General features: G+C 52.4%; 2 protein-coding genes across 2 annotated transcripts; one reads left to right on the forward strand and one right to left on the reverse strand.

Moving 5' to 3' along the window:
* Positions 1 to 1,830: 1,830 nt before the first annotated feature.
* AYO21_04248 (hypothetical protein) lies at positions 1,831 to 2,273 on the reverse strand (the record flags this gene model as incomplete). Its single annotated transcript, XM_022654221.1, has 2 exons — positions 1,831 to 1,950; positions 2,013 to 2,273. 2 exons carry the CDS (start codon positions 2,271 to 2,273, stop codon positions 1,831 to 1,833), a joined length of 381 nt encoding a protein of 126 aa, XP_022513498.1.
* A 4,552-nt stretch (positions 2,274 to 6,825) lies between these two features.
* Positions 6,826 to 7,473, forward strand: AYO21_04249 (hypothetical protein; the record flags this gene model as incomplete). The annotated part of the gene is made up of 1 exon (XM_022654222.1): positions 6,826 to 7,473. The coding sequence occupies one exon, from the start codon at positions 6,826 to 6,828 to the stop codon at positions 7,471 to 7,473; it is 648 nt and encodes a 215-aa protein (XP_022513499.1).
* Positions 7,474 to 11,034: the final 3,561 nt, after the last annotated feature.

The raw sequence follows: 11,034 nt of genomic DNA on the forward strand, positions 1-11,034 counted from the left end.
CCGAAAACAGTGCGAACAGTCAGTCAATCAGTCAGTCAGTGCAGGTCAAGTCGAGGAATGGTCAGATAGCAACCCAGGCAGCCAGACAGACACATTCCTCGACCCAGATCAATTGCCATTTGTCAATTGCAAAGGGTCAACCGTCAACGAGGCTCGATCCGCACATTCCACACAAATTCTCTTTGTCTGATCTAGGCCTCTTCCCTTACCTCGTTCGTATATTTGGTATGCATTCATTTTCAGATTCTGGACCACACACAGACACACGCGTCTACTGCGACCATCACATCTCCATACCGCCACGCTACAAGTACTGCACTTGGAGTAGCGCACCCAATAGAGGAAGGATAGTAGGTCCTGGCACATCTGGCCTGTCTAGCTGTCTCTCCCACAATATGGCCTGGCCATCCCATCCTATCCCATCCTATCCCATGCTTCGCAAGCGTAGAGGTGGAGATGGAGCCGGGGCCGGAGCCGGATATTCCAGCCGCGTCATGTTAAATAAAGAAAGAGAGAGGGATGGAGGGAGAGCACATCACGCGCAGCGTCTCTCGCAAGCAAGCAAGCGGCACGCAAGCGGCTTGTGCAGTGCCGTGTTGTATTCTTTCATTCCATATCAACTCACGAGACAAGTACAAGTACAAGGACCCATAAAACAGTGATAATGGTCTGGACCTGACCTGACCGATCGATATCCACAACCATCGGCGACCTTTGTTGTGAGAACCTCGAATGAATGAATCAATGTCTAGACCTGGAGGAGAGGTGCCGAGTAGCCGCGCATGAAAATCAAAAAATAAGAGAGGAGCAATCTACCATCTGTGGATTTGTATAGTGGAAGTGCACGTGGAGCGTTGAACTCTGTGCCTTAGGTACGTACCGGTAGGCGCCGTGGAGAGGCCTGAACAGAGATCTAGAATGCCAGATGCCCGATTGCCCACTGTAGAGGATACTCGGCATCGCGTGAGGTGGTGCGATCTGATGCGACAGGCCGAGGCCGCTTGGGGATGTTCTGGGCAGACCTGAGCTGGGAGACTAGGTACATTCCAGACCACTGCTCCTCAGGCAAATTTGTATGTACCGAGTCACGCGAGGACAAGCCTGGGACGACGATCCTCGGCATTCCATGGGTTGATCACTGCTGATCTTTGCTACGCGTTCTGGACTCTCGTCGTCCGTGCGATGTTCGGCCGATATTCGCAATGTTCTTTGTTCCAACTCTTTGTTCTCAATATGCCAACTTTTCCAAGATGAAGAATCAAGTTGATCATCCGGAATGGGAGGGAGCACGAACCTCTATCGGATGAGGGCCCAGAATCACGAGAACGACATACATCCGATGCGAAATGTCTTATCGACCATAACTTGCGAGATGCAGAGTAGACTACTTTGTCACCTTGCTTCCGATGCGGAGAATGCGAGCTGTCCGCGGCTGTTCAGTTGCGGGGGGGTTCTTTCAAAGATCATCTGCGTCTGTCGACCAGCCGAGCAAACAAAAAGCGGGGAGCCCGCCATTATTCCCTTGGCCCCTCGATCTCACAAGGCGCCTCCGCATTTTCAAGAGAATAATCCGGAGAGGGATGAATAGGCGCGCAAACGGATGTGAGTGCAGGCCTCGGTACGCACGAAAGCAAGTCAGAAAGAGAGTAAGCACCCTCGAACACGGCCTTTTTGAGTTGCGGAAATTGGCCGCCGAGGTCGCTCTTCTGACTCGAACAAGCAAAGCAAACACAGCCATTGTTAGCATTGATGATTGTTCGCCTCGCATCACTTTATTTCTCGGGTTGGGCGCGAGACAGGGCTCATGATGCCTGAACCGGTAGGTGTTGATTATTCCGGCTGCTGCTGTTGTTGCTGCAAGTCAGAGTCGTATACCGTCACATGCTTGCCGACAGGCTGGCAAACGAGGCTCAGCTCAGCTCGTGCCACTGTCAGCTGCACCTCGCAGGGCTGTCGCGTCAAGTCATGTTGAACCATGTGTAATGCCCCCAAACCCTGCATATCTGACAAACATGGGCTGCATGCACACCATGTGTCACCCTCGCAATTGCTGTCTGGGGTGCAAAAGTGTGATTCAAGGTCGGAATGGTCATCAACACCTGTTCTTCGGTGCCGAGCCGCGTTGCGCACTGGCTGACGGCAACCAGACGGGGCAATTGCGACACGGCGACACGGTCAGCCTGAGTAACACCGAAAAGGGTTTTCTCCATTCGGTCGTCTGGCTCTATTTTGCCTTTCGCCTTGCGAACCCACCTCGTATTCGTCTTGGCCATGTGTGTTTTTGTGTGTCTCCCCGGGTCCAAGCTTGCCTAACGGTTCAACTCGCGGCACATATGCCGTGCTGATTACGGCTGATCAAACAGTGTGCATTGGTGCAAAACTCAGTGCGGGATGTGACCGTCTGGCCAAACACCGACCACGGACCAGGCTGTGAATACTCGCAATCGAGGTAAGAAGAGCTGGACCTGGGCTTTTTGGAAGAGCAATGCCGTCGGGCACCTCGGTCTCAACGACGAGCAGGACCCCTAGAATCCGAACTGATAATATCGGGAACTTCCAGCCTTCAAAACTTTGTCGGAATGAGGAAAATTCGGAACCGGGCCCCTCACGACGAAGCCTCGGAAGCCTCGAGGACAAGAGTGCAGATGTTGATTGGACAACAAACGAGATTCGATATTAAGTGGGCACGCAATCCATCTTTCCCAAAGAGCCGGGTAGGATGGGTCCCGTCAACGAGCAGCGGTGGAGTATCTAACCGGGTTTGAGATGGATCTGACGGGGGATGAGTGGTGGCACTGGGGGCATTTTAGTACAACCGGCTTATGGGTCAAGGGACCCTTTGGTTGTTTTGTTAGAGTATGGGGACTTTACCCAGGAGGCTGAATGGGGTTCGTCGTTCAAGAGGTGGGTTTTATTGCACTGCGCCGTTGATCCACCATTGTCGTTCCCCGTCGTGTCGTTGCAACGACTTTGGGTACAAATAGTGACATTCCAAAATCCTTCTGGAAGATTGGCCTCCTCTGACCGGCATTTGCAAGTGCCCATGGTGCCATCACGGGCAGGGGAGAGCCGATAGTGTGGACTCGAGTGCACATGTTACAGTGAAGAAACCCCGTACGAGAGGTAAAAGCAAGAAGAGGAAGAAAAAGGAATTAAAGGAAAATTGCGACATGTGGCTCGGGGCTCGCCGAGGTATTTCCAGGGGGCGGTGAATGTACCTTGCCAGCAAAATTTTGGTGCGGAGGTACTTGGGGCTAGACTCGGGGAACCTCGATGCTTCCCCAATGGTTTGTACCTACAACGAAAGCCTTGCCGATCTGGTGGGTGTGGAGGAGTACGAGTAGTACGGAGTAGCAGATTGCGTGTAAACTTCGGGTTTCGCAGATGGTCCCTAGAGAGACATTGCGAAGCCAAATGAGGCGCGGCAATCCATCAACAACCACCCCCAACCCGGCAGGTGGTCGGTTCCGCACTCATCTTGATTCTTCCATTCCTCGTATACCCATCCGTGGTATCTCAGGCAGTAACAATTTCGGTTCCTGCACACATATTCCTCAGGCATCCACATCCCTCTCTCCCCGAGGCATTTGAGGCTACGAATTCGTGGGAAGTTTCGTCGCCTTGCCCACGAGAAGCGCCCACGCACCGCACCCACTACTAGCTAGCCCCGCCCTGCCCGCGACACCCTTCTCTTTAGTTAAGTCCCCGGCTTCATTTTCTGGCGCCCGGAAACGACCGACTAGGGGTTTTGGGGGGTACCGGTGAGTGGCTGGCCCTAGAGTAGGTAGGCTTTAGGTGCTATTCGGGTGGACGAGTTGGGCAGCAACTTTGAGGTGTGCCTCACCCCCAGAGTTGGAGAATGCCTGGAGTGAGTCAGTCAGATATTATTCCCTTGATGTGTTGGCCGTTGACTAGGAGAGTTGTATCTGCCGAGGGATCATAGTGGGAGGGAGACATGTAAAGGATCCCACCGACTCTGTCTGCATCTCGTAATGCGAAGAATAATGAACAAAGCAGGAAAACAACAGACAACGTGGGATGAAGCAAGTACGAGAAAGAGCAACCACCAACGTCATTGCCCAAGCACTCACTTGTATAACACAACACCATCTCTGGGAGAATAATCAAGCCTTAACTCATACGAAAAAACCGACACGGAGAACAAGGCCGGTCCAGCCATGTTCTCGGCCCTTTCTACTTGGATATATTATTATGAGATGTCGAGGTCCTTCCGCATCCAGCAATTCCAAAGCTTGGAGAGACATCGCTAGGGTCGCTGTCTGCTGAAGTAATCGTTTCCGGCCACTGCCAGCAAATAATTAATGGACAACTTCTTACTCAGGGCACACCAAGGGTCTAGAAGAGATGACAGAGGCTGTGATCGTCATAATGGTAATGATAATAATAATGAGTTGACAGAACTAATTTTGGGGGTTTGGTGTTGGTGTGGGTGATACAAGGTGACGAGTATAGAATGCCTGCGCCTTGTATCACCCGGGGCCGGTATCAGCACCATATCAGCATCAACTGTACTCAGTCGAACAATAATAAGTAGTACGTTTGTACATACATAGCACAAAGGATGACCCGATCCTTGTTTGCAATCATCATCACCATCATCAACGGATGTCCGAATGCGGCATTATACTACCAGTATACCATCACCGACCACCATACAAAATGCTCCCCAAATGTGTGCCTGAGTCATCGCACTTTTGTTGGTAGTGCACCTTTTGCTTCATTTTTGGCTAGTTCGGTAAGAGAGAATGTTGACAACAAAGTCCGTCTGACAGCGACCAGACCTACTCGTTCATACCTACGTGTAACGAGTCGTTGTCGTGATCGCCGTGGGATTCCTTCTTGGCCCATCTCCTCAATCACTATCACTTCATTGCCGGTTGTCGCAAATTGACTTCCTGAATTAGCATCTCTGTGTGATGATAGGAGGAACCAGACATGTTCCACCCGAACGAATCTCGACCTGGCCAGGCATTTGTCGCGTGGTACTGGCCCGATGATGCCCTTTTAGCCGGGGTGGAGGCCAGCTGCGACCCCCCTTATTGACTTGTTTGTTGGCGAGTCAGGCACTGGGTCTTGGGCACTGGGTGCAACGGGCGTGGGGTACTCTACCTAGGGGGAGGATAACAGGCCTGGAAGCCTGGAACTCTACCTACCAAAGTCCTTTGTAGGGGGTCCACGGGCCTCTATGGGCCTCACAACGGGGCTCACCAGGCTCAACCTAGGGATTTCATCGGGACAGATCTCGGCTCCTCTAGGCTTTGAAGCACTGACTCTTCCCCTTCCCCCATTCCGTGAGCCCGCTGCACCCGCACGGCCACCCAACCAGTATTACTCGCAGCCCCCTGTCACCGCCTTGTCACCGCCAAATCCCTTTTGCTCCAATTTGATTCACTCCCCCGTCTTCCGTCCTCAGCTTCCAAGACATACATTCTCGTCCAACCCACGTTCATGGTCTCGTTTGCGATCCTCCCATTCGACGCTTTTCGTTTAACCCCCGTGGCTTGCGCCTCGAGCCTAGCTCATCACTCGCCCTCGGTTGCCTGGCTGAAGGGCTCGACTGCGCTCGGTGTCACATTCACCCTTCACACAACAATCAGAATCCAACCCTTATTCAGGCGGTCTACTGACCGACAGTCAGCGCTGCGGACAAGGACAACAAATCAATCCTATTTGGGGGGTTTGCCTTTTCTTGCTGGTTGTTAACGGGCAAGACAGGCTTTGCTGTTATAATCCTCTCTTCCTGCCACGTCTGCCTACTTGTCCTTGACAACCCTTTTCAAACTCAGCAACACTCAACCTTTGATCACCATCACCGAAACCCTGAGGTCCCTTCGGTACCGCATCACACACTATCAACTATCGAACATCGCTATCGAAAACCCCCTGCGTCCCATCACTTCAACGGTCCGCTCATTCCGACCTGTCTGAAACCAGCCACTCAGACGCGAATTCGCTAGCCTCTCGCGGAATTCTCACAGAATCAACACGGTGCCAAAAAGCGACAAACTTTTTGCCGCTTGCTCTCCCACCCCCCCACAACCCGGTCGCAACAAACGCTACCAAGTACGACCCATACGACCCAAGGGGGCCATTCTCCGAACCCTGGTTTTGTCTTCTTTTCCCGTCCTAGGTCCGAGGTCGCACCGCTCCATCGGGTTTTCGCCATTCTCCATCCATAGCCCAAAAGGAAAAAACAAGGGAAAAAGGGCACGGGGAAGGGGCAAAACAGTGATACGGACTAATTTACTTCTACCACCCTCGCGTCCACGAACAAACATTAATAACCAGGATTATTCCCCCTTCTTCCCATTTGATCTTCGAAACACTTCCGCAGAAGAGGACCTACTCGCAAGAGGACCTTTGTTCGCGACCTGGCACCCAGCACAGCCGCCCTGGACGAGGCATATATTAGCCACTGGGATTCCATCAACATCCACGCTCACCGAACCGGGCCAACCACCGAGACGAGCAACAGCGGCAAGTCGACCGATCACAAACCCCATCACGCCGAGTCACCGTTCTCCGGCCTTCTCCTGAACTCCAGGTCGTTTAGCCGATCCTGATCCGTGGGATTGACTCGACGCAAACATATTACTCGCACATTGCATCACCACCCGCAACCATCCATCCGTTGCCACACTCCCGCAACTGGGAACCCGAATCCCGGATCTGGCGACCACTAGCAAACCCCATCATAATAACATCACGGGCCCCCCAAACTCTGTGCTTGTATATCAAACTCGACACCCCCGTCGCGTCTTGCATCAACATCGTCGTCTCTTCCAACCACGCACAGACAGCAAAATGTTCTTCTCGTCGCCCACCTCCAACATTACTCCAGCCATGACATCGGTAGCTATGTCGCGTTCAGACTCTCGCGACTCCACCACGTCCAACACCTACTCATACGCGCCTACTTCTGCCTACACGGCACTGGTGTGCGCGTCACCCACTTCGGCGTGGCCCAGTTCTCAAGCACTGGCACGAACAGACAGCACCGCATCCAACTCAACCTCGTCATCACAAACACAATCCATCGCCATGCGCCGCGACAGCAGCAATTCAACATGGATGCCTAGTCCCTACCGATCATGCATGTCACCGTTCGGCGCTGAGCCCAACTCATACCTCTCCGACGATGACTTGCTCTGTCCTGCCGAAGACCTCAGCCTGCCCGTGGAGACCATCCCGGCACTGGCACCAAAGAAGGAGCTGACCACCGAGGAGCAAATCGCCTTCCTCCGAGAACTCCAAGAGAAAGAGGCCGCGTCCAACCTCCCCCAGGCAGCAGCTCACTATGCACGGGACGCCGACGCAAAGCGCAGAGTCGTCCGCTTCGCCAACCCGGACAGCAATGGTGCCAGCAAGTCCCGACGACCCAGTGCCAGCGCGCTCAAGAGGCGTCAGACCATGCAACGACGTGGCACCAGCTGTTTGAACGGCCCTCAATGAGGACAGGTTGTCTCGGGCTGGCCCTGACTACACCATCCATGTTTTTTTGTCTAGCAAGCGCATTGTTTTTTAGTGAGCGGCTTCATACTGGCCTCATTTCGGACAGTTGTTTTGCATATCTTGACTATGGGACACGGTCTACGATACCCCCGCCTACATGGCTGATTGGATACGATATGAATATGGTCGAGTCCATTGGATGACTCCCTCTTTACACCTTGAGGAACCTTGCAAGTTCAGAGTTCCTCTAGCTTAGTATTATTAGCTTAATATATCTATTACCCAAGACATCAAATTGTTCCGTTTTCCTTGCGTTTTCCTGGTACAACAGCTGTGCCCATGGATGACTTATTGACCTCAGACGACAAGCGTTGAGGGCAGCGGTGAAGCTTGAGGGTGCCATTGCTGAGTGCCTTGGACACTTTCTGAAGGATTCAGAGATCTCGATGTCGATGCTGATCTCTTGTACGGTCGGTTGATCTCTTGGGGCCAACAGTGAAGGAAAAGGCAAGATTGAATCCTCTAAACAACACACCGCTGTCACCCTCGACCTGGACGCGTCCAAAGCATATCTGGGGGCATCTACACACCGTTTCCAACGTTTATGCAGGCAGACACGACATGAGAGGGGACCAAGCCATGCAACTTTCTCTTCTACTAGAGTACCTCCGTCGTGTCCGGTACAACTCCCGGGGGAAAAGAATCCGCCGATCAATCCTGGGGAAAACAAATCCGCCGACAACAGCCGAGGGTTGGGAAGAAGATGCTCCCACACTACCCACCAAGCCCACTTTCACATGACGGTTTCTCGAGACCTTCACGGGACTCTGGGTGATTATGTCGAGACGGTGTTCCCGTGTATCAAGGAGAAGGGCTTGTAGAATCAACCAGCAGCGTCTGCGGGCGGTGCATACTCAGGGCGACCGTCGCCTTCGATTATTCGGAGGGCAACTCCTAACCTGTTATTTGCTTGGGGTTTCAGGCTGATTACTGGTGCATTCTACTGTACATCCGGAATACGAGGTACAACCATCACCACTCGTTTATTCTTCGGTAGGGACTCGGGTTTCCAACCAGTTCCAGCAAAGGGAGGACTTGGAGGTGTCTTGACTCATCAAAGAACCATCCAAGTTCCAACCGTCACACCAATTCCCCTTTTCTCCATTTCCCTCTCCCCTCCCCATGCTCAGTGGAAGCAAACAAAGAAGACGAAGAAAAAGCAAGTTAGACGGATAGATCGGGTGGCTGCCATACCCATGGTTTTCTTTTCTGGCAGCAGCTGCTGTTTGGCAAAGAAAAGAAAACCGTTTCAGCTTTGCTTGGGTAAACTTCTACGGCGATCCGTGGCTTTGCAGATTTTTTCCCCTTCTCGTTCTCTCGCACACAAAAATGGTTTCGGTTCCGAGGATCGGGTATTCTCCTCAAACAGACTTTCCGAGTCGTCCCAAGCACCCACTCAGTCCAAGGCCCAATCACGTCGTCTACATAGGGAGTGCGTACGGAGTTCTGCCGAACTTCGGCAAACCCTGCGGAGCTGCTGCTTGGGGTAATTCAGCTCTTCTCGAGTCTTTTGGCTGAAGAGAGTTACGGTGTATTTTCTTCAACCCCCCCAAATGTGGCCAAATGTCCGGCTTTCGGGTATTGAACCTCTGTACAAGGGACTCGTACCCCCGGGGGGGGATGCTGGGAGGTTACACAAATGCCGTACTTCTGTTTGGGGGCCTTGCTTTCTTGCAGTATGTACGAATTATTATTGTTATTATTACATGCGCATGCGCATGCAGATGGCGATGGGGGGATTCTTAGTGGGTAGTGGGTAGGTGGCACCAGTAGTGGCAGGGAGGATACTTGTGAAGTTGCTGCTGTGCTGGCCGATACTCGTAGGCTTCCCTCATGCCTTCGGTACCCAATAACCCCGAGATTCTTTCTTTCCTTTCCCGACGACTTCATAATCCTTGTTTGGGTTTCGAGATTGGGGGTTCCCTGTCACCCCCATCGTCACCGCCATGGGCAATGTGACACCCTGAATTGTCAGCGTTGCTTTTGCGGTTCTCCATGACTCACCTACCTACGGATACCTCATGGACGGATAACCACAGATGGGTAGTAATCCGAGAGAGGGGGGGTGGTGAGTGGGAGTGAGAGAGTGGGAGAAAGTGGAGGGAGGGGATGTAACGAACGCCAGTGCCAGTGCACAGTGTCAGGCAGATAGGTAGGAAGATGCAGGGGGGACGGGCCGCTCAATTACCACATGGCAAATTACCCTCTGGTAAGCATTCCGAGTACTACTGCAGAGGAGTGGACTGGACTACCCGATCTGGGTCAGAATTTTTATTGGGAGAGGGGGGGAAGATGGAACACTGGAGGTGAGAAGTATCTGTTTTTTTTTTGCTCTACTGACTGCTACGGTGGTAGAGGCTAGGTACTCTAGGTACCGGCGCCAGCAGACAGCAAACAGTCTACCTCGTACTGGGTACTGGGTACTTGTACAAGGACACGCGGAATGGCTGCAAAAGTGCCTTGCATGTGCAATTTTCAGGGAGTTTCAGCCACTTCAGCCACATCATGCGCCACTCAAAATGTCGAGCCGAGAATAATCCGTGATCACGTGGCAGTCGCTAGCACCGCCACAGCATCCAGCCACTTTTCGTCCAGGTTTCAGTGTGTGACGAATGATGACGCCACCATCGCTGCGGACCATTTGCCCGAAACTGGTTCGGTCGATGTCAACCATCGACATCAGAGACAAACAAACCCATGCACCCATGCATCCATGCCAGCTTTTCAATTTATGGTATCCTCAACCGATCCGGATCTGTTTACCATTTCGTCATACAATCTCAGAGTTCAAGTTTTTCGTTCTGCAGTGGCGAAGCATCCTTGTGCGGCGTTACGAGGGTTTGCTTTTGGCTCTGGTTTCCGTTGGAGCCTGAGGTGGGCAAGCAGGACAGGGCAAGCCTCATATCCGCAGTTACAGGGGGACGTTGTTTGCCATCAAAGCTACCTGCCCTGCCGCCGGACTTCCACTCATCCGAGACAAAACCGCAGCAGGAAGCAAAAGCTGTGGGAAGCGCAGGGAATAAGAACCAGGGGTGCCATCCATGTCCAAATCAACATCGGATCGAGTTCAAGAGAAAGTACAACTCTCTTTCTGAGACGTACTGAACCTTGATGACTTTTACGTGATCCTTTTTTCATGGACCGCCCTGGTTGCCCTACCCTAACACCTACTACTCGATGCAGAAGCGATGATCGGACGACAGCGATTACCTTTACAGAGTCACGAAGCTTTGCAGAAGCTCCCAAAGCTCCCGTCTGAGGGAGATCTCTGCAGGTTAATGAGTCAGGTAAGGTGCAAGTGATTAGCTAGTGGCCATATCACCTTCATTTCCGTTAGTTGGAGATTGAGGAAGCTTTATACTTTGCAATGGCGTTCAAGATGTCCCGTCCCTGGATCCGCAATCTCCGGATCCCATGGCATTTGCAATATGGCATTCATGTGAATGTGATTTTCTGAACACAAAGTTGTCGGATCGTCAGTTACCCTTTTCACAATATGCA

The sequence above is a fragment of the Fonsecaea monophora genome (genome assembly GCF_001642475.1).
Source record: "Fonsecaea monophora strain CBS 269.37 chromosome Unknown Scaff23, whole genome shotgun sequence".
NCBI lineage: Eukaryota > Fungi > Ascomycota > Eurotiomycetes > Chaetothyriales > Herpotrichiellaceae > Fonsecaea > Fonsecaea monophora.